Below are 25,658 nucleotides of genomic sequence, written 5' to 3' on the forward strand. Positions count from 1 at the left end.
GCTATACACTATACAGCTTGAAAATTAAGTACATGATTTTTCATAGGACGTAAATAATACCGAAACCAATATGTTTTTTAGTGAATAATTGCTTTTTTCCTCATCGAATAATTCAAAGAGTTTTGATATATGTATATGTATGTATATTATAGATAATAGTTTATTTATTTATATTAATATCAGTAAATAATACACCTGTTTTATCGTTTTAAAATGTTCTAAGTTATTGCGAAATAAATTATTGACTCGTTTTGTCCGTACTCTCTCAGTGTTTGAACACAAAAAATATTTACGTGCGATAACGTCATGCTATCATATTGTTAGCATGATGGAATTGTCCAGCATAAACCCATTAGGTAAAAACAATATTATAACTTCCAATCGAACCAAAATCCACTCTTGCATTATTGATATGTAGGTAGGTATGTGCCACGGCCAGTGTGTGGAATTTGAAATTAAAAGTTGCGTCATCAAATTATATGTTGAACTTTAAAACAGCTTCATTCGAACTGAATGTTGAATAAAGAAAAATGGCACCATCCGAAGTCGATCGCCGAGAGATTTTTCGCGAGAGATCAGCGGCTGACGATAGTATATCTAACTTGGATCAATGACGTAAACATAACATATAATATTAATATGTACGAAGAACTAAACACTTAGAATGTTTAAAATTTCAAGAGATTCAAATGGAAACTCTACAAAATTTAAATGATGGTGATTAAATGAGCGATTTGAAAATAAAAAATAATAGTTCAAACTAAAAGACTTAATACTTAACATACTATTCTCCTATACCAACTATCGAGTTATTTTTCTAATTTGTTAGTACAGTATACCCACTATTTAAAATCAATCAATGACGGGATATAATATAATTAAATAATACAAATTAATTTTAAATCATAATATTGGGCGTATAATAAACAAATAACTAAAAACCAAATGGATTTTCAAATAAGTAAATGCGCTTTTATCAAAATAATTTACCTATTGTTTAACACGTGTTGTTTATTTTTCTATTTTTGTAGTCTTTTTGATCTCCATTTCGAGACATACGGACGATTCGCGGGTACACACTTAAAATTATATAAAAAACGTCTGTATAGACGTGTGCTCACAATCTGCACATGATTTATATAATAATGTGATATTAATTCACATAATGTAAACTGTCACGTGATGAGTTTTTAATATTTACTTGTATAGACAAAGTTTAAAGTGTAAAACGTTATCATCATCGTATTCTTTGTGTTGGACTATATTGATCCAAATGTTCATACCTTTACTTTGTTTTTTCGTTATCAGTGTTATCACCATAACCGCGTAATATTAATAGTTAAATTACGCATTACTGCCAAAAATGTTTTTTTTTCCGACAGCCCATTTGCGCTAAATTTACCTGCGTACACATTTATAGTAACAACTTTGTGTTAAAAATATTTAAAGACACGACATACGTTTTAGATTATAATAAAATAATTTTGATATATCAATAGATTTATTTAAATCTATTAAAATTAAAATTTATTTAAAAACGTGTATTATTGATCATTGTATTTAAAAAAAAACCTTATAAAATATTGACTATGATTTGAAGAAAAAAAATGTGTAACTATTATATTATAACGTTAGAAATAACTTTAGGAATTTATTATTATTGTCATGTAAAATTAATACAATAATATATTATCCTTGTTTATTTTTGATTACATTAAAATCGAATTCAAACGTATAATATATGAATTAAACCTAGTCATTATTCTAATATGTTTACAAGGTAAATTTGGCACTAACGGACAAATTTTAAAGAAGTAACAATTTTTATTTTTGCGCAAAGAGATTAATGCCTATTAATGATTTTTGTAATATGTAATGATATAAATGATGCATGTGTTGTCCACGAGTCACGGTAACAATGTAAATCTGTAGATTGATATTTTGATCGATTGTACACTTGTGTTTTTCCTTCTCTTATGAGTTAGGAACAACAGCAGCTGACTATTATCGAAAACAAATACATCGCGTTTACACACTATACACATAATATAATAATATTATGCTGACAATAATAGGTAGGTCAAAACGAGCATGATTTCAAAAAAAAAGATTTCCGACCTTTATAAGAAACAAAATTTATAACAATAATTATTGTTGTGCATGTATATAATATTATTTATACAAGATCCAAATATACGTCAACGCGACGTTCATAACACACAAGAATAATTATCGTATATATATATATGTATATATATTTTTTTATTGGTTACAAACGATAATCAACACTTGTTTTTGAATAATGTAGTAATAATAATAATAGTAGTAGTAGTAAAATTATAATATAAGTACAATTATAATATTATTTTGAAGTCACATTAAAACAACACACGCGAGATTTTTAAACGTTTCGATTTGATAAAAAAATTATGCAATTTAACGCGTATACGAATTACGGGGTGGGTCTTGCTTTATGGTTATCCACGTCGGTACACACCGGCAATCTCGACGCGATTTCTTAATAATAATATATTAATTCCAACATCGGCGATTACTACGCAACGTAATCGTTATCATAGCCCACAGGTATCGCATTCGACCGATTGCTCATCTTTTTGTTTCAAGTGTGTATGATTATTGTCATAATAGGTATATGTTTAGGAATCTCGTCTAAACGTGGTAATACTATCTTTGACATATCAACTAATACCGCGGGAGGTACATGCTCGCGCTCTGGTATATGTATATCCCAAATAAACGTATAGGCAAAAACGAATTTAAATAATAAAAATAAAAAATACTGTTACCGTCAGTAAAAAAAAAAATATCGAAACGTATACAAAAATAAAACGAGTGATAATAATAATTGAAACCACGTCGAGATCGATCGGTTTGCGTACCGCAAGCGGGGAGGGAATTGTACGGTACGATCGGTGATATTATATTATTATAAAAAACTGGATAATAATAATATTATTAAACTGGTGAAGATTTCGACAGGTGTGTCTAAGACTGGACATTATAATCGTAGAGTTCGAGGAGCCCGTATATCATATATCAAACATATAATATATTATATGAGATCACGAAAAAGAATTAATACAATCTTGAACGACATCGATACGTATTATTTTTGTATATAATTGTATGTATGACACAGTAAGAAGATTGTTTTCTATTTGGCACATAACGTTCACGGCTCGCGAACTGCGGTGCAGTTTTTTACGATCCGAAGAACAATATAATATGACGGGTACAACGGGCACAATAATAACTGTTATTATAAATAGGGGTCTCGTAGAGGTAATATTCTAGAAATCGCTAATTGAATAATAATTATTATTATATAAACTAATGTTTAGCTTCATTTTAAGTATTTTTTTTTATTTTTTTTTATTTATAACCGTCCGTCGTCGCCGGGTTACTATGTTATATATTATATATTATTATATCTCCATTACGGACTCTTGACGGCGAGCATGTCTTCGTCCTCGTCATCCTCGTCGTCGTCGTCATCGTCTTCGTCACCACCACCTCCACCATCGTTGTCGTCGTCGTCATCGTTGTCCCTATTGCCGTTTGTCTGGTTCGATATCGATGGCGACGATTTGTTCTTTTTCTTCTTGTTCTTTTTGGTCTTGTGATATGCCAAGTCTACGTCGTCTTCATCAGTTATTAGCGACGAATATTCGACACTGGGATTCATCGACTCCACGGCTATATACGATGCAGAGAATCCTTTGCTAACGATTGTGCTGTCTGTCTTGAACCGGAGCAACAAAGCATCGTTTGTGGATATCACATCCGTCGGGTTCTGAAAATGAAAAAACCACTGGTTATAGGTTTGGTTTGGTTTGGTTTGGGATGTGTCGATGGTTATTCATTTAAGACGTTTACAACTACGTTATTGGCATAATAATATACAGATACAATAAATTACAATCTTTTCTCTATCTCTCGGAGTATGACGCTCTAAAGTAGGTACTCACCATTAAAATTAATTTTTGTTAAGATTTTAAACGGACAAAAACAACTACCGACATTATTTATACAATTCTACTGATCGTAATCGTAAATGATACGTCAAGTAATAATATTATTTTACAGCTGAACGTTGTTTAATATTATCATGATATATACTAACGGTCGGTCCACAGAATTTTCCGAAGAACGGTCCACTCGTGTCCAAACTGCTCCACACCTCTACGTAGTCGTACATGCAATCTTTTTCGTCTTCCAGTTCAAAAGTCAAGAACGTCAGGTGCACGTTCATGTTTGCTTTGGCTTCGATGGTCCATTCGCACGTAGCGTCGCTGTCGTAGTTTAAATCGCCGTAGTTGGAATGCGAGTAAAAGTGTTTTACGTTGTTCGTGGCTATCAGCCTACCGCCGCAAACTGTGAAAACGATTAGGAATAATTTATTATGATCTATCACCTATAAGCAGCTATATGATAATTGCATGGCGATTGCTCGCGTCGTCGATGGCTGTCATACCTGTGCTGTGCGTGGCCAAAAATCCTTTACGCTGCACAGAAGCATCACTTTTGAAGGCCAAGTACAGTTGATTGGACGAGGATACTATGGGGTGCGGTATCTTAGAGCCGCAGAACCGTCCAAGCGTTTGCGAATCCGGAGTGGGCCCATCGTAGAACGTTATGTGATCGTATGCGCACTCTTGGTGCGGTTCCATTTCAAAAGTATCGAAGATCTATATTATAATCAAACATCATCATCATCACCACTAACATAATCGTATATAATTAACTCCGAAAGATCACTGAAATTGAGACGACCCTGTTTAAGTGTGTATAGTATAATACTAATGTTATTCGGTTCGACGCAAACGTATATGCTATTATTATACGCTATTGTATAAAATGGTATAATATAACGACCGTTTTATGTATATTGCAATGATAATGATCAGCCTACAGTATGGCCCGGAAACGTACCCACTATAAAACTCGTACGCATTTACTGATGACCTTAAGTACACTGTATAATATTAAGTGCACCATTAAAAATGAAAAATATTGTGAAACATAGGATATTTATTCATCATGCACTTCAGCTGCAGTCTACCTATGCTATTCGTATCGTCCGTAATAGTAACTATGTATTTAGGGAGTATACTTTGTTTAAACTGTTTTTACTTTATTTATTTATTATTTTAATCAATTCATTGTTACCACTTTGATCCGGTGGCCCGGGGTGGTTGTGAAATGCCAGACACAATCCTTTCGGCCCGGATACGAGTCCGGGTAGTTAGGGCTGCTGATGACATCGCGTGGGGCCGAAATCTCGTGCTTGCAGCCACCCTCCTTACAGTCGTGTTTGTTCTCGTGCAATGTAAACCCGTTGTTGCACGTGCACTCGTATGATCCTGGTGTATTTTTGCACTCATGTTGGCACCCACCGTTGTTGACGGCGCACTCGTCCATGTCTGTGAACAAGACAACACCATATTATATATTTTATTTTATACTAGAGGTTGGTTCTTATGCAATTATGATAGTGGAGTTTAAAAACAAAATGAGAACACTTAGAGTTATTTAACTGTGGCACAACGGCTTACAAGATATTATTTTATGATTTTTTGTTAGTTTCAAATTCAATCTTATAAAAACGTGAGTCATGACTTTCAAACCGAATACCGCAACTGCCTCAATGCAGAACCTGACTTCTAACTCCCATTGTCAAAAATAAAACATAATATTTCCATATAAATTAATGTTCGTATGTTATTCTTGTTTCTCGTAGTATATACATAACAGAGCACTGTGGTTGCAGGATTGAGTTCAAAGTTCAAAGCGAGAACCACTAGAAAAAAAAATGTTCGGGAACAACTGGTACAGCACATAGTGTCTTACCTGTAAAGAAGACTGCCGCAAATCCTGTCTTGTGTACGGAGCTGTCCGACTCAAATTCTACACGCAATGCATTCGCCTCAGAAGTTATCATGGATGGCGCTTCCTGGCCACAGTACACGCCGTGCTTCCGGAGTTTATCTGAACCGATTTTACTGTACACTTCCACTCGGTCGTATTCACATTCGGCCTATGGATAAAAAAAAAAACCAAGACAAACGTTATGTCACGTACTGAATAAAATAAAACAACGATCGTCCCAAGAGAACTACGAGAGTCGAGAGTGCGCATCAGCTGTATACATGTATATATACATCAACACGTGGTTGGTGCTGATGACAGCGCGCCGCGAACGATAAAAAATTATTAGTTAAGTTATATTATTTTCGCATCTGTCCATCGGACATATTGTTTATTCTTATGTTTACAGCTCACCTGGTGTAACTGAAAAATAGAAAAAAAAACTAGATAAATACGTAATCCACGTGGAATACGAAATCACAATCGACTTCGATGCAATTTGACTTACGTTGTTTCCTTCTAGGTCGAAATGCGTAAAGTTCAGTGTGATTTTGAACTGAATTGGCGCTATAATCTCCCATATACAACTCTTATTTCCGGGATATAAGTCTGGAAACGAAGGACTTGTAATCGTTCCATTGGTTGCTTCGATTATACCTCCACAAGCGTCTGAAAACAGCGAATGTGTATTGTTAAATTCATTACTTATATATTTATTAATATTACAATTGATATATTTATTTTGTTCATATACAATATTATAATGTACCTACTATAATAGTATAACGATACAATTTAAGATTTAACTGCATAATAATTATATTATTATATTAAAGTAGTATTATAAAAATACTATATACATTATCCAGATAAATTAATTATGTAACAGTATAGTGTGTGTTAAAAATTTTAAATAAATAAACAAATTTAATAGTTTGTTTGCTGGAATAAAAAAAATGAAAAAAATATTGTGAAATTGACATTAATGAAAAACAATTTTTATTTACAATAATAATTATTGTTACAGCACTATATAATTGCATGCCTATTATTTTAATGACATGAGTGGCATAGGTTAATAATAGCGACAGTAAAAATAAAACAATATGGTTATTTATCTCAAGAGAAAAAAAATAAAAATATTATATAACGCGTTCAATAAATTTATTTTAATAACACGCGCAACGAAAAATTACCGACAAACATATTATTATTATTATTATCATCACTTATAAGCATTGTATAATGGCACTCAATGATTATAATATATCGATATATAAAAAAATATGTCATCGGCACATCACACGAAATATAAATGTACAGCTATATAACACTATATTATGCTAATTATGATTTTAATTATTCAACCAATTAATAAATTTCAATTAATAACGACGACGATATTATAATTATTTCTGGGAATATATTATACTATCCGACGCAAAGCTTAAATTATACATCACCAAACGAATCGGTGAAAAAATAATGGCCGTTAATTTATTAATTGAATTTTTAATAAAATATAACATCAAATATATTTTAACAGATATTTACTATACTACATTAACAGTATACTGATAAACACTCGTAAATGTGTATGGTAATAGTAGCATTTTACCAATTTGAAAAATAATCAAATATTTATTGGTGGAAAGTATGTTTATAAAAATAAAATAATTAAAATATCAAAAAACTCATAGTGTACAATATATTTAATGAATAAACCTGGGTGTTTGATACACGACATTGTTTTCCGAATCAATAGGAAGTTTTTATTTTATGTAGCATATCGAAATTTTGAAGTTTTTGAATCTAAAATTGTAATTTAAGATTTTAACATACTTTTAAATGTTTTATATGCATTATACGCGCACAGGTAAGTATAAATGTATACGAGTAGATAACCTTTGAAAAAAAAAAACAAAAGTGTATCGAAATAAGTAATATTGTTTTCTAGATTAAAGAAGTCCAAAACGATTCATTATGTCTGTAGAACTTATTTATAATCGTTTAATATATATATATATACATTATTCCCTAAACAAGTATCATGGTATCTGGTATGTATAGATACATATTATACAAGATGAATTTTGAAGCATGCTCACCTTCACTTTTCCCATTAATAGTACATTTAATCGAATTCTGACTTTCAGAATTTGTAAGTATACTTAAAAACCCTATTATTTTCAATTTCCCGAGTTGTTTGGTACTGCTTAAGGAGTATCCTATGGCGATACAGACTTCAAATGAGATCCACCACCCTTTAAACTGCAAATTATTATGCGGATAAATTATTTAAAAATGTTGATATATCTAAATCGACGTTTTAATAAGTAGTTTCAAAGTTATTAAAATATTAGTTATACACTAAAGATAATAATAATTAAAAATAGATTTAAAAAATATAAGCTATATAAACTATATTAGATATAGTATTACTTTATACTTGGATCATTTAAAAAAATATATTTATATTTATAGATCATAGTCATATTTTCATACCATTAAACCGCCAATCTAATTAATCTATTACAATTAATTCTACTTAGTACATAAAGTCATAAAACTTAAAACAACTATTTCAAATTTTTAGTGAGACATCCCAATATTAAACATTTGCTGCATAATTAAAAATGAAAAAGTTAAGAAAACAGTTCTCATAATATGATAAATAGAAGTTTTTAATGTAACTGGATCATCCTTATGTCATTCAAAAAATCTCATTTATTCAAAAATATAGTATTAAGTGAATTTAAAAATTCAAAAATTATAATTTGGATAAATGCATAAATTAAGTATACAAATAGGGTGAGTATTCTTAAAAAATCTACTTGTATAATATAGGTATCCGCAGACACTAATGCAGTTCCGGAAATCATTTAGATTACATAATAGGCGATATAATCAAATTAAGGTAAACAATTCGTTATGATTACCGTAACAATAAACGTTAAAAACGAGATGTGGCCTGGAGATTAATATAATGAAATTGATTAAAATTATATTAATATTAGTCACAACGAGTAATTACGAAATTCGATTTTAACTTAAGACCACAGTGGTAAGAACTAAAAATCCTTTAAAACTGACAAGTTAAGACTTGTATGAACCGTAAGTTTGCTAAACTTCGTATGACATCAATAACGTTTCACCAGTTATTCCAAACTTTGAGAATCAACTGCATTGCACAAGACTGGCATGAAGTGTGTTTGCTTCACTTATGTATTCAAAGTACCTATATATCCGTAATCGTATTTATCCGTCATAATACCCTAAGCAATAAAGTTTTCCATGTTTGTATTATTACTTTTTCATTCATCTATATTATTTTACCAGAGTTCAAGTGATCTTATATAATCACATTTTTTAAATTTATTTACTTGTGGATTTTTTTTATGTAAACACTTTTTATCGGAGAAGATTACTAGAAAGTTCTCTATTGATTCTATATTTATTAAAATTCCATATAAGTTGAACTAAAACGTACCTAAGCAATTTAAAAAATCATATCCTGTTAGAAATTGGAACAATTAACTCACGAAAATAATCATCATCAAATACTTAATATATTATACGAATTGTAATCCGTAGAACAATTATTGTATAAATACTTTCGTGGTTATATATGATATATATTTTATATATCCCCTGTACATTTTTTAATGTTAGTACATTTAATCTGATGTTTCTGAAACTTTTATTTGTCATATGACGAATTTAGTATTTTATATAGAGCATAAAACTTAAATGATCTTAACAAAAAAAAAAAAATAGGTTACATGGTAAACTTTTTACTGGCATAAATATATTTTACATTTCTGAAAAATGTTTTTAAATGAGTGTGGGCATAAGTTATTATGAAACATTAGAGAGAAAGATAGATTTTTGAATTTATTTTAAGAATTGCTTTAAAAGTTAAATTATACGGAATGAAAAGTGAAATTCTGCAAAATCTTAATAAAAAAAAAAATGTACCAGGAATGTTTTTCATACTAAAATAATGAATTTCTATAAGAAAAATTGTAACTTTTTAAAAAATTTTCTTTAAAAAATAAATATAAAAACTTCAAAATATTAAATATTAAAAAATATACATTTTTAAAATACCTAGGTATAGGGAAAAATGATTCTCACCAAAATACTATAGTAATTACTAATTGAACAGTTCTTATACAAAATAATTTGTGAATGTAATCGCATGTTCTTAACAATCGAATATTATTATTAAAATTAAATACGTCCGAGAAAATATTAATATTTATTTAATTTATTGATTTTTTGGACGGACTCAGATTTCGTTCTGTTGATTTAAAACATTATCGAAATGCATTAATGTAATTTCATTGTTAAACTGCAGTTTATGTTTATAAAAATATTTCAATTTTAAGTGATTGCTGTTAATTTTACTAGTGTTAAAGTAAATTAATTTTATACTAACAATTAATGAATTAAATAAACCATTTTATGTTAATTTATATTACTCGCTCTAACTTAACGTTTCAAATGAATTCGGGCAAACTAAAGACGTTTTAATAAAACACGAAATTAAAACTAATGATGGTATATTGTTTTAGTTTTTTCCAATAATTTTTTTAACTTCAATTAATGATTATTGTACCGTGTTTAATCACGAATACAAAAATATTATTTTTCACAGAGAAAAACAATAATACCTACACTACATAAAATTATAAATGATACCGTATTACACCAATGCCAAACGCCCTATGCTTTTACCTCTTTCATACTTTTCGACATTAGTAATATTATAAACGTATATAAATCATGTTATTTGCAGGATTTTTTTCAACGTGTTCGATATAATAAATTAATATTATCAAATAGCCCAAGTATTTCATATGATGAACCATAATATATCACTTTAATATTATAAAATATTAAGCATATTTTTATAAATGGTTTTTTTTATTTTACTGCAAGTTATGACTGATTTTAAATAAAAGTGCTTATACCTATTTCCTTATAAAATATATCATGCTTTAAAAAGTCCTTTGAAGTGTAGGTGAACATTATATGGATTTAAACGTAGAGACAATCATTAAAATATTATATTTAGGACATTTATCACACAAATAATAAACTGAAAATTGCGACAGTTCAAAATTCTATATCAGTAACATTGTAAATATAACTTAATATTGTGCCATATTTATGTCATTCTAAAGCGTTTCAGGTAAGATTTCGAGTTAAATTTTTTTCCGAAAAATCAACAAGTGTACAACATAAGTATAATATTATATTTACTGAGTGAAAATAGAGTTTATAATAAAATAAATGTCTTTTTAAATCGTTACAATTCTTAGAGATTTTAACATTTAATATATACTTTAAATAATATAGATACCTATATCGAAATTCGCTAACTGTATAGTAAGCTTCTGTTCTATCACGGTTTTGAGTTTTCGATTAACCATCACAGACATTGATGATAAAGTTGTTATTTATTCGAGATTTAAATGTACAACCACGGAGACCCGACAATAATTGTGAATTGTGATAATACATTAATATCACCATCATGAGAGTAGTTTTTAAATACAACCAAATATAATAATAATTTATTATTATTAATACCGTTGACCACAATATCTTAAGCACCCGATAAAAATCGAATTGTCCGACCGGACGTCATCCTATGCATACATGTTGTCATATTGCATAATCAAAACGCCGCGTTATCGATAACGATTTCATGATGAACGATGATTTATATTATTATAACTATCATAATTATAAAATTAACATAATAAATATAATATGCAGTATAAAGCTTTTATTTAGACCCACGGTCAAAACTTGCCCCCTCGTTGTGTTTCTATAATATATTTTATTTATTTATTTAAATTTTCAAAAATGACATGGATATCGTTATACTATTATTAGAAGGTATAAAAAAGATATGAATGTAATATCATCATTGATTAACTATATATGTTATATAGAATAAGTTATTATATTATAAGTGTATATTTTGATCAATGATATTATGCTGGTACGATAATTGAGAAATTAATGTGTTATATCAGTAAAAAGAAACGTTCGTTAACTTTTTTTGAATATTTTTATAACTTAATTAGGTAGCTGAAATCGGGACCCAGAATCCGAGTGAATTTTTTTACACAATTCACACAAATTTTGTCAACCTCGTAAAAATTAATTAAAACTGTCATAATGTTTGCACTGATTTCGATTATCTAGGTTTGTTTAGTCTTTTTTTCATTTACCGTTTCATTATCCGATAGAAAATAATAACTAATTTTTTTCATGTCGTAATAAAATGAGAATTTGTATGTGATTATATACTATATAGTATATACTCGTAGTATATTTGGCTATTATGTATGCAATATATATACTACAGTATTATACAGACCGTACATTTAGACTTTTAGGATAATATGGTTTAAAGATGGAAATAATTATTTAATAGCAGCAACAATTAATAAAGAATGACAAAAAAAGATAATATGGAAAAGTCGAAATGAAGGTAAGCCCAAAATCTGCGTATTTATTTAATTTACTATACTTCACTAAGTACGAAAAAGAGGCCGGTAAGAGAGAGAATTTATAAATTTTAATTCGGTATCGTTCACGACGTAATAAACACGAATGATGTCTGCCGCAAATCGACTTGGTAATCTCAAATCCATTCCAAAATCTTACCGGTGAACGACTATCTTTCCTCCATTTATAGACACACAAACATTTCACAAGGTGAATAAATGTTTTCGTAAATGAGCAGAATGCGGAGATATAACCACAAAAATAAAATGTTATTGAAAAAAATAAATCCCCTCGGCTTACAACCATTTCGACCACTACATTTACACAATAGTATAGTCAAACCGTTCGTTTTTAGAATTCCATCGTTCGTGGTTTTCAAATGAATGGCTCACTACGAGTCCGATATTGAATGTAAAATATTATATAGAAATACGAAATAATATAATATAATATAAAACTTCTATGGCTACCTTTATAATAATAATATTATCTGAAATATGTACCTTCGCAGTGCTTATTATCCGAATGCAGCTCAAATCCCACTTTACAGGCGCAATCATATCCACCCAGCGTGTTGATGCAGAACTGCTCGCATCCGTGGTCCACCGATGTGCATTCGTCGTACTCTGCAGAAAACGGAATAAGGTAAACAAATAAAATCATTATTAATAGTGATAGATACATAATCAATATTATTATTAGCTTAACAATAATATAACAATGATTGGGGAGGCATCCATAGCAGCTCGAACCGCAATTATTACGGATAACACTCAAAGTGAAAAACTATTTATTTATTATCATTAATAGTTGAATGTAAAAATTAATAATACATTTAGATGCATATAGCTTTCGTCTATAAAATAACGAATGACACAATATTATAGAAAAAAATTGAGAGAATATAAAAATATATATTACACTCCATTGAATTCTGATCGAACCAAAATAGTTTAAATCGTATAAGGAAAAAGTAGCGCTGAATAGACTGATTTAGGACATGAGAATCTCACGCGGATCTCACCATCTGATAACAATATTTAACCTTCATTGTGTCCAACATAACACTCAATACTAAAATTTCAGTAAAACACTATATTGTCGTACATTATGCAAATTGCAAATAAACCATGGAGGCCAGAAATAAATAACCCATTCCAGACAATCATTACAAAGCTATGTATTGGATCCTTTTCAAATGTCAAATCAATAAACCAACGTTAAACCTATTTATATGCGAATGGCCTTAGAGTTGATGATCAAAAAAATATGTTTTTTTTTTAATATCCAACACACGCTAAACGTCATCGTAGCACAGGATTTGAGTACCTGTATATGAATATATTGTGTATGAAATAACGGTGTAGAAAAAACAGGCGGTTGTCGACGAAACAGCCAACCGAATATTCATCCCCCGTCAAGTATGTTTTTTATGACCAAATTTAATTTTTTTTGTGCTTTGCTATTAAAATGGTATATTTTTTAAATTACGAATGAAATCAGAAAACTCAGTTTTTTAATTATAATTTTAAAATATTCGTTTAACATAATATTATGATAAAATGTGTTGATAAAAATATAAAATTCACGAAGAACATAAATATATACTTTTATAATATTGTTTTTTACTTTTGTCTAAATCAGTATTTTAATGTGCAATAAAACCGACATAATACATATATATATATAATTTATACTGTTAATAAAAAAAAAAATATTAGAAATAATATTTTCAGATAATTATAATACACGCAGAATATTTTCATTTCACGTTTGATTACAAGCAATAATAATTAGCGGACAATCTTTAGTTAACTGATACAGGACAAATATGTTCAAATTTCATGGACTTTACTCCTCACTTTTGAAATAAGTTAAGTAAAGCAGTAAAATTAAATATTCATTATCTATTTTGTATGTATATATTACATATACTATATTAAAAATCACCCTTATGAGCATAGCTTATATTAGAACATAGCCATTAGTGTTTACAATGATTAAATTAATACATTATCGTTGAAAGCTAAATAATTAAATTGTATTAATGATTAAAGTCAAATTAATATCAACAGCACCAAGACATTGGAAATATTATACTTTGACAATCAGTATTTCACTCTTTGCCTGGAATGATAACTATATCGAAGCGTTATTAAGTATTCACTTAACGTTAAATAATATTATATAGTATATTACTATGTTAAATAGTAGTTCAAATATATTTCAAAAGTAAATTTTAAGATATTTTTTTAATCTCTTGAATTGTTTATTAAAATAAAAATTTTTCCAAACGTGGTATAATATATTAAACTCAAATAATGTGAAAGAATAACCATAAATCAAAACCACGATATTATTAATTTTTATAAAATAAAATAGTTTAGTAAAAGTTTTTGATAGAAATTATTAAAACTAATCAAAAACATTAAATAAAAACTACGAATGCAAAAGAATAATATTCTAAATGAGCTATCATAATATTTTGAACGATAAAATATTGAAATATAAATAAAACATCAGTTTTTACTTTAAAAACATAAATAATATTCTATAGTAGTTGATTATATAATTAGTTACTACCTACCTATGTCCTATACAGGGTGTCCCGTGAAAATATATCTATTAGCCGTAGAGGGGAACTCGCCAACCGAGCAAAAACCAGTTTTTTACCGTTTTTTCTATAAGCTAAAAAAAATATTAAAAACCATGAGATTTTCCGCAAAATAAACTCTGTAAAATAAGTATCTTTATTTTTTTCAAAATTTAATAAAACAAAAATTAAAATACATGTATAGCCCTTGTCTGTGCGAGTCTAATAAAAGTAAAACAGATTTTGGTATATTTACTACCTCAGAAGACATATCGCAATGGGTAAATCCTCGCTGGACACCCTGTATATATAAATAATTCCCAGGTTTTATTTTTTGATTCAGAATTAATCCATTCAAAATTGTAGACGGTACGCCTTTATGTTTACAGAATCGTTATTACAATGACATAATCCAGTTGAATGTATATCATAATGTATACACACACTGAGTACAGTGGACACATTCATACTTTTTTAACCCGATTAAAATTATTTACAATCCATTTGGACATAAAAAAAAAAAAAACAAAGAAGGTTTCGGCCGACGAACGTGTATACACTTAGTATTTACGGTAGACATACCTTTCATAAATGTAGCGGAAAATCCGGCCTTCTGCACAGAGCTGTCTGACAGAAATTTGACGTACAGTTTATTCGTGCTGGAATGGACGTCCAATGGTAGTTTATAGCCGCAATACTTGTTTATCAAAGGGCTGTCGGCCGAGTGTCCGTTTCTAATCTCCACGTAATCGTAGAAGCAATTGTCGTGGTTTTCGATCTGTGTCGGATTAAAACATATTAATATATTATACACACACACACACACACACTATATAATAATTTTTTCTTGTAGAACATTAATGGACTGTGATGAATAAAAAATGAGTGAAAATGAGAAACAGCTATTTTAAATTTAAAACTAAATTATTTTAAAGAGTTCTTTCCCGATGCATTTCAAACTAAAACTATAAACACATAAATAACATGCATTTAATAAATTATAATTTCATTAAATATTACGAAATACCTTCTAAAACCCAAGAAATTAGAATTATGGCTTTTTAGGTTTTTACAATTATTTATGTGAAATTAATACAAAAGTATCATGTTTTGAGACGTGGAAATAAAAATTTCTATTTGAAAATATAAGACTGGCGTTTTTCATAATAAACAGTTACAGTGTCACAAATAATGAAATACAATACTATATCAGTGAAACACATCACAACAGAATGCCTAAAATATCAGCAAGAACGACAAAACACCGGATTGGATACGACCCTCGACATCGCATTGGGACCCAATGCTGTGGAGAACAATAAAATGATAGTTTTTTTGAAGTCAACAGGCCTCTATAACTTAATTTAATAATTTGCAATTGTTTTCCTCGTTTTTTTTCCTTATTATATAAATACTAAGAAAATAGTTTCTTACGCCAAATACCTCTTAAAAAATAAAAAAATATTGTTAAAATCTTAAATCTTGTAAACATACCATAATGTATTGTAACTAATAGCCATGTAGCTGCCGGGTTTTATTTGATCATTAAAAAAAAAAAAATACTACCACAACATTTGCTCTGTTGTACGCTCAAAATATTAAATGAAAATGAGTTTTTATTTAGCGCAATAACGCCATAAATCAAAATTAAGCATTATTGAATTTTTAATCCGTAGATTAATTGAATAAATAAAAAATAATAATATAAGTGAGACCCTAAATCATTGAAATTGTTTCAAATATTTGGAGGTGTCTGTAACGACTGTAACGGAAAGTTTCTGTGTATAGACAAATAAAGTAAATAAAGCTATGTCGCTTTAAAAATCGAGTAATGTGATACTGTCGATACTAACACATCTTTTTGGAAGTCAAATGAAAAATTATATTTAATAAGGCTTTCTATAAAGCTAAATTTTTAATATTCGAAAATACTCATAACTCGAAATTAATGAGTTTTGAGTGGTGGAACTGCGGCAGTATTATTCTAAAGGTGAGAATTAAATATTATATATTATATAAAAATAATAATAATAGTAAACAATATGATTGATATTCGTCGATATATATATATATATCTTATATACGCCTATAATTAATGCGTGAAAATGGTTGGCAAAAAATCCAATTACCGAACAAGTTTTCAGTCACCCACATAATAATTTATTTGTTTATATATATACGTACCTATCTAATTTGGTAATAATAAATACGAAACTATAGTGTTGGTACCTATTGATTGCGAACGAGAATATTCAACTTTTATGAAAACCAGTTAATTAGATTAGTTGTTTAATTGAAAGAAAAAAAGTTGGACGATTTATTATTAATTTACGAGCTGAACAATAAACCATCGGAACGACGGAGTAAGACATGATAATAAGGAATATCACGCTCGAATATACTTTTCAAAAGCCACCTAGCGGTAGCTGCAAAATCGTAGTTCTAGAAACATTAAGTTTTCAGCACTAAATTAATCCGAAGAGTTAAACTAATAACATTTTAAACATTAAAAATGTGAAATGTTATTATTTGTTGAACGAGGAAACTATTAAGTTTATTACATTTACTAATTCAAATCATTTTATGTTATACAATTATGAGATAAATTCAATATTAATTTTCTATATTTTTTTTAAATATGATTTATGAGAATTTGCTAATATGAGTATATTTCTTAAATTATTTACATATCATATAATATTAACTATTTTTGTCATACGTTGAATTAGCATAATTTTTTTTTTAGTCAGGTCATTCTGTTACACCTGTATATCAAAATGGTTAGTTTTAAACCAACTTCCAGTAATTCGTACAACTTATAAGTTCCCTTACTAGAAATGGCATAATGTAAGTTAAGAAGGAAAGTTTTCAAATTCATGTTTGTACACGATACATAGTAATATTGACTCAGCCGAATGACAATTAAAGATTGGTTTAATTGAAAGTATCAAAGTAATTTGTTTCATGTTCCGTTTTAATTAATAATTATAGTCCGCATCTTTTTTTCCCTAGGATTTAGTTATGAGCGAACCATATTTCTGTTATTATTGATCTTTTTTTAGGTTACGTCATTTTATTAAGTATTTAAGTAAAATGTATTTTTATACTATATAAATTTAATTTTTACTTTATTCATATTTAATATGTCTTTTTTATGTAATTTGTTAATTTATATTATTTTACCTTGAAGTTGAGTTCAATTATTTTTTTATGCAATATGATGTTTCTATAATAATAATAAATATCTATATGTTTAACTTAATTATTTTCCTAGAAGAACTTTTTATTTTTTTATTTTTTATTAGAGAATATACAAATTATACACAAAAGCATGAAGGAGAAACCATCAAGTGATTGCTCTTCCTTTTGCTTAAATATAAGTTGGTATATTTTTCTTAGAAAAACTAAAAAAAAAATTATAAATTTCGAAAAAAGTTTAATGAAGTTATTAATCATTATAATACACTAAATGGTCTATTTAAAGTACCTAAGACAATATTATAATATTATTTCATAAAACGCTAATGTTTTTTTTAAACTAAAATTTAGGTCGTAACAAAATACTATATTTATCATTACCATTTTTTAAGTTTTTTCGCACTTTTGAATAACAATAATAACATACACTCTTAGTTTCATATTTTAAGACAATATATCGGTATACTCAAGTATCTCGATCTATAAAGATCGGACAGGTAACTTATTATAATATGCGTATGTTTTACGTTAAATGGATTATCCGGTATATTAATCTAATGACTTAATCAAACTGTTTTCGAAATGTTTTATTTTTATATTTTTAATTTTTTCTCGGGCAATTTATGTGTCATAATAATAAAAATAAATTAGTTACACCGGAATGAAAATACAAAAATGTACCTCAAATACGTTAAATTTCAATCCAACTTGGTATCCCTCTGGTGCTGTAAGTTTCCAAACGCACTCTTTGTTCGGTAAATAATCGTCAGGAAAATTGGGCGATTCCAAGTGCCCTTGTTCGTCAGTCACCATGACTTCTCCCCCGCAAACGGCTATAAAAAAAAAAAAAATATAAGTTATTTTAATATCAACCTATAAAAACCCGCAAAAGACGTATTTAAGAGGATGTTAGCACAATATTTGTTTTCTCTCACAGGTCTGCACGAAACATAGGTAAATAAAACACTTTTATCTAGAATCGTTTTTTATGATTTTTAGAGGAAAATAAGATGTTAGGGTAAAACCACCCATTAAAAAAATAAAAAAGTATAATATTTTTGAGGGTTTGAAAAATCGATTTTATATTTTATTATTATTTGACTTTCAAAGTGAAAAAAATATTTTGTAAATTCAAATTATGTTTCAATTGTTTTGAACAGTATTTAGATAGATCGATAGATCATACCATCAAAAATATTATCTTCTATAGTTTAGGTTTTTTAACAATTTTCTTACTCAAAACCATAAAAATTAAATTATTCTGTGTAAATACGTTCTATTTATGTTGCCCGTGGGGCCGGAGAAATAAAAACACCAGTGAGCTACTATCATCTTGATATGTTTCTAAATTAACATACTCAAATAATCTAAACTGAAGTATGGTATGAACAATTTTTGTGAACAATATAATTATAAAACTAATAATGCATATTGTAGGTATCATAATATTATAAATTATGCCATTATGATTATTATTGTTTGAAGTACTAAACATTTTGAGACATCACAGGAACAAAGTTTTCTACGTTCAACACATTATTACAAGCCATAGTTATAATTCAACCGAAACTCATAACATAGAAAATATTGTGTTACTTATTATTTTTCAAGTAGAATATAAATTGTACATTTTTTTTACAATACACGTAAAATATTAAAAATATAATATTGTAGTTTATGGATATGATCATTTTTTCATCATTAATATTTCGATATTACCGTATAATTTTACCATAAATAAATAGCTATAATTTTCAAAATTTATTTTGCGCTTTTTAAGTACATATATTTAAATTTTAAATGCACTTGAATCCGGTATTAAATTATAATAGATGACTTCATGGAAAAATAAAATCAATAGCATGAATGACCATAGAGTACTAAGAAAGCATCATTCATCATTAGTAATATTATATACTCATTGACAGTTAACGATTTAGCAGTATCATAGGCTGGTTAGACCAATTTCGCTCATTTTAGCTGGAGGGCGATTTTTGAAATTTCGCTACGTAATAGATAAAATAATGTATATTCACTAACCTTCGTAACTCGCCGTGAATCCTTTGTATTTTGTGCCTTTGTCAGATATCATAAAACTGATGAGCATTCTGCTATTGCCAGTCACAATGAGGTCTTGGATGCGGACACTCCCGCAAAACCTGCCTATATTAAAAAACGATCAATATATATAATATTCAATAATTATACGTAATTACAGCTCTATACACTGCCAATCACATATTAAAAATTTGAACGTAAAGCTAGTATCAGAATTATTGTAATAGTTTTTAAAAAGTTTATGAGAAAGAGGATGTACAAATTAAAATTTTGTATTGTTACAAAACTGTATCAATAATGTATGAGTCGTCGACGCAGATTTTGAGTCAAATTTCTGAATTCAGGCGCCAACGTAACGGGCCTCATTGTAATAACCACCAAATAGTATTTGGTTATACTGTCCAGCTAAATCGAAAAGAAATTTAAGTATATTTTATTAACTATAAAATTTAACTTGTTGTTTTTACAAAATACATTTCCCATAAAATAAAACTAAATTTTAAGCGTTTCAGATTATTACTTATTTTATACAGGGGGTACAATGGGTACATAGTTTATATTTTTCTGGATTAATTGCTTAAAATTCAGAACAATTTATAAATCTTAATAGTTTAATTTAAGATCTAAACAAATGTAGTGTTTATTAATGAGCACAAAATATAATACAGTTGTAAGTTTTATGTTAGACGTCTAAAAATATTAAACGAAAACGTTTTGTTTTTAATTCTATCATACATAACTTTTTAATTATTCTAAAAAACAATACCAAGTTTACAATACAATTAAATAATGATTCAGTACAGTTGTTATTATTGTGCCCTGTGATTAATTAGCAATGTATTAACTGTATAAAAAAAAACTAAAAGATTATTAATATTTTTGTGTATATTGAATGCATCAACTAGCACAGACCCTGTTTTATCTTTCACTTATCTTCAAAATCATCTCTCTTAAATGTAGGATTGGTACAGGGAATGGCGATTTAAAGACAATCAAGCCAAATCAATTCATACAACTTTCACCCTCAAGCAAGTCCAACGTCTGGCTGTAACTCTCTATGATATCCAACTTCCCTTAACCTCTAACGTTAAATATTTCGAAATAACACTCGATCGTCGTCTCACTTGGGCACACCATATTAAAACTAAACGGTTGCAGCTGAATTCCCAGCTACGCATGCTTAAAACACTCCTCATTAATAATAAACACGCAAACTTAAACACTAAACTACTAATGTATACAAATCCTTACTCAAACCTATATGAACCTACGGTATACAACTATGGAGCAATGCTAAAATCTTAAATATTAAAAAAATCCAATCGTTTCAAAATATAACTTTAAGAAAAATTACTAACTCTCCCGCGTACATATTAATTCACACCCCTCCATACCGATCTCCGTCTAAAAACCGTCCAAGAAGAAGCAAAATACTTCTATAAAAGTTTTCATGATCGTCTCATAGCCCACATAAATCTATTAATCCGTGAATTAGCATCAAACGAAATTCCTGGTAATCCTCACCGACGACTAAAAAGAAAACGGTGCAGAGATATCCTAAACAACTAAAAAACGAATGGTTAAAAAGAAGTTTTTTAAAAAAAAAGTCAATAGAAAGAGCCACTACTGGGTGGCTTCTTCCAACAACTCATTCATGTCACTGTAAATTAGCTCATATTATTATTGTGCCACAGGGTACAGATTGTATATTTCTTATAAAACAAAAATATATTGAATGCATAATGTAACATAAAAATTTAAATTCAAGTATTAAGTACTTTTAACCTGGAAATAAAATTTAAATAAATACTTAAAAATGCAAATTTTTTCCAAACACTTAGTCATGAAATACTTGATGTAACAAAATCAAGAATAAACAAGTGTTAAAAAAGAATGTCTCAATAATATGTTTTGTACTGTAATTTTAATAACACGTTATTAACAACTATTTGAATTTTAGGTTAGTAAGGAGTAACTATAATAACATATGTCTAATGTTACCTATATTATATATATTGGATTTTCATAGATATACGTGTTACCTGTATACTTGTAAAAAGTTAGATACCGTAAATTGAACCACTTTATTTTACCAGTAAATAATTTTTTTATCCAGAGAAAATATTATGTAGTGCCTTTAATCCAATACAATTTAAAACACTTATCCTGAATCATTAAAAGATTTATTTTTATCAAATAATCATAAAAGTTAATACAATAATTATTATACTAATTTAAGTTTAATCATTTATTAATTCCATTATAAATAATTAAAAATTCATAATAGTATGTACTGATACAGAACAATAGGTCAATTTTTAGTTCATTATTATTATTATTATTTTTAAAAAAATGTGTCAAGTATACAACAAAAGAAATAAAAATCGTCGGTATTTACTTTTTAATAATAAAAATATGGTTCTAAGCTATTTTATTATTTAATTTTAGGTTTAATTTAACAGTTTATACCACTTTATTGCTAAATTTATCGAAATTGTTTTAATAGAAATTGTCTATCATTAGATTATTTTCGAGTTTAAAACTAATCAAAATAGTAAATTTCGTATTACATAGCAGCGAATCAAAAATAAATCTCAATTTTTTTTTTTTTGAATTTTTATATCTATCCTTAAAAACGATATAGATAGTTACTAGTTAGTAATACTTTGAAAATTATGTTCTAACTATAAAATATGACACAAGAATTTTGGTTTGAAAATCAAAACTTATCCTTAATCGTCCGGGCAAAATAGGTACCTTAAACTATAGTGGTAATGTAAAATGTTTTTCTCCCTCGAAACGTTTTATCAAAGGAAAATTGTTTACGGAACAGTTTTGTTTACAAAGCATCAAATTATTTTTGCTTTATATTAAACATAATGCATTAAAAGAGCTCTTTAACTAATAATTAGCTTATAATACCTACACAACTGCAGTGTTTCAAAAAGGTACCTACTGTTAGTAGTGACTATATAATTGATAAGTAGTGCACTTATATGTTATTTTATTTTTTATATTCGTACACCTGCTTCTGCAAATTTTAAATAATTGTAAATTCCATTTTGTTTTATTTAGTGTTTTGAACACCGCTCTTTGCAACAACATCAATAATTGGAGTGAAAAAATTCAACTGTTTCCGCAAGAAACAATGAGACTTTTAAAATAATATGTCACAATAACTATGCACTCATTACTGCATATACATGCGGTGAATAATCCAAAGAAAAGGTCACGTCAAAACTTTGTGAAAGCTCTCTATATTGTTTTCACGACACGATATTATTTAACAAACCTAACTAGTACAATATATAAATCGAAAGTTTACTGTAATATGATGACAATGATTTTAAACACTTACCAAGCAGTGGAGATTTGTGCCAGTACCCATCACGGATTTCTAAATAATCGGTGTTGCATTGGTCCGATTTCAATATGTCGAGTTCAGTGATGTTTAGCACAATACGTTCGCCATGGGTGGCCGTAATACGCCATTCACACCTGTCTCCGTATTCCTGTCCAGGTTCGGGCGAATAACCAAAAATTCCACTGTTCTCTTGCAAGGTCTTTCCACATCCTTGAAAAAATAACAATTAGTTTAGGTACGTGAATAAATTTCTCGTTCAACTATTTTGAATATTATCCGTCTCTCTCGGAAAACGCTTCATCGTTTGAGTCAAAAATCTAAATCCAACCCCCGGCATGCAGTCACACAAAAATACTATTACGTCATGTAATTATAACTCCGAAATCACATGATATACTTTTAATTTCTTCTAAACCATTAATCAATTAATATTATAATTCATCTTAGAAAACTTCGCAGCGCAACATCATTACAAAGGTTTATATTATAATATAGTGTTTCTTTATACAATTTATTCCGATCAAATGCCATACTAACTAAATTAATATAACTAAATTATCATATTTATTATGTATATATATATCATAATTATCATATTATCATACTTTATATTGCTTCTTAGAACACATTTAAATATTATTTAAGTTACAGACAAGAAAGTTCCGCTAAGCATTTATATACAATTCGTGAAAACCTAGCTTTCTAATCCATCCCATCATAATAATAATATAGTAATAAATTATAATGATTGCTTGAATCTCTATATCTACAACTTTTTTCAACTGCACATAACATGCAATCAACTTCATAGCCTCCAAAACTGACGTTGTATCATATAAAAGTTTCCTATCACGCAATAACGCTCCCTACGTAATATAATCATAGAAATCTTCTTATAAAAATTTACATTCAAACCAATTAAACAGCGATGAGATTTTTTTTAGAAGATATAAGCTGTCGATCCGCAGGAATATTTAAATTCTAAATAATTGTTATTGTAAAACATTGTAATTTATATAGTTCCACTACTAGGTAGAGCGAAAGTATATCTTCAGCCTATATAAGTTCTTATGCACATTTCAAATAAACGTTAAAAAAATATGATAGTTCTTTTTATTATGTGAACCATAAACATTATATTATGGTTGTAAGACTAAGTGTACGATTTAAATAAAATATCTATATTTATAAATTAATATTGTACACTATATTATCTCGTTTTGACGATATTTGTCTTTTAAAATCTATTAATATCAATTCAACCAGCAAAATTGAATGACGTGCAAAAAGTATTTTCATAATAATAATATGTTATCGAATTTAGCCAATCGTGGAATAACATTTTTTGAGTTGTACATGTATATCCACGCTTTAAAAGAGTCATAGATGTAAAATCAGTTGCCTATACCGCATATGTTTCAAATCAGAGGTCAGCTTCGGTATTATATTAATTAAATTAAATAATATTGTTTTACTCACTGTAACATTTGTACAAAAGCTTCGTTTGGGCTATGTCTCCTTCACTGAGACGGACACGTTGTCCGATCTCTGGACGTTTCTTCAAATTTCTTACCGCATCTATTGGATGTATGGTCTCTAAATACGATCCCTGCAAATAAGATAACGCAATGTTGAAATAGAGATATTATTTAAACAAACAATTTGATATGTTCACTGTTCATTAATTATGATCTAAATATAGAAAGACTGTTGACCAGTCGAAGAGCTCATTATTATCGTTAAATATAATTATATGATGAACTGTATAAAATACAATATAATATGCTCTTCAGCAATAAGCCTCTCTCGATCGAACGTTTCACCACTCAGCCATAATACATGCCATGACTCGTTAAAAATATAACAATAATATATAAGAGCTAAAATACGTAAAAGATTTTTAAGTACAAAGAGATTACAACGGTAGAAACAAATACCCTCCGTCCAACTAAGACTACAGTATTGTAACTTTTAAGTCGCAAATATTCAACGAATGCAAGGAAAAGCACACTCTAAAACGACGAGTAG

At 28.3% G+C, this 25,658-nt stretch overlaps 1 protein-coding gene across 1 annotated transcript in view; it reads right to left on the reverse strand.

The window, feature by feature from the left end:
* Nucleotides 1-3,107: 3,107 nt before the first annotated feature.
* LOC107166441 (protein tolkin-like) overlaps nt 3,108-25,658 on the reverse strand; it is a 57,344-nt gene continuing 34,793 nt past the window's right edge. The window contains exons 7-19 of the mRNA XM_015515107.2: nt 25,110-25,239; nt 23,625-23,840; nt 20,249-20,371; nt 18,890-19,041; nt 15,593-15,788; nt 12,921-13,043; nt 6,398-6,558; nt 6,304-6,312; nt 5,872-6,058; nt 5,191-5,444; nt 4,496-4,709; nt 4,145-4,395; nt 3,108-3,814 (exon numbers count right to left, since the gene is read on the reverse strand). Coding sequence (XP_015370593.2) covers nt 3,458-3,814; nt 4,145-4,395; nt 4,496-4,709; nt 5,191-5,444; nt 5,872-6,058; nt 6,304-6,312; nt 6,398-6,558; nt 12,921-13,043; nt 15,593-15,788; nt 18,890-19,041; nt 20,249-20,371; nt 23,625-23,840; nt 25,110-25,239 — 2,373 coding nt within the window. The 3' untranslated portion in view covers nt 3,108-3,457. The remainder of the gene's footprint in view (nt 3,815-4,144; nt 4,396-4,495; nt 4,710-5,190; nt 5,445-5,871; nt 6,059-6,303; nt 6,313-6,397; nt 6,559-12,920; nt 13,044-15,592; nt 15,789-18,889; nt 19,042-20,248; nt 20,372-23,624; nt 23,841-25,109; nt 25,240-25,658) is intronic.

Source organism: Diuraphis noxia, unplaced genomic scaffold (genome assembly GCF_037042655.1).
Source record: "Diuraphis noxia isolate RWA-SAM2 unplaced genomic scaffold, SU_Dnox_SAM2 contig0004, whole genome shotgun sequence".
Classification (NCBI taxonomy): Eukaryota; Metazoa; Arthropoda; class Insecta; order Hemiptera; family Aphididae; genus Diuraphis; species Diuraphis noxia.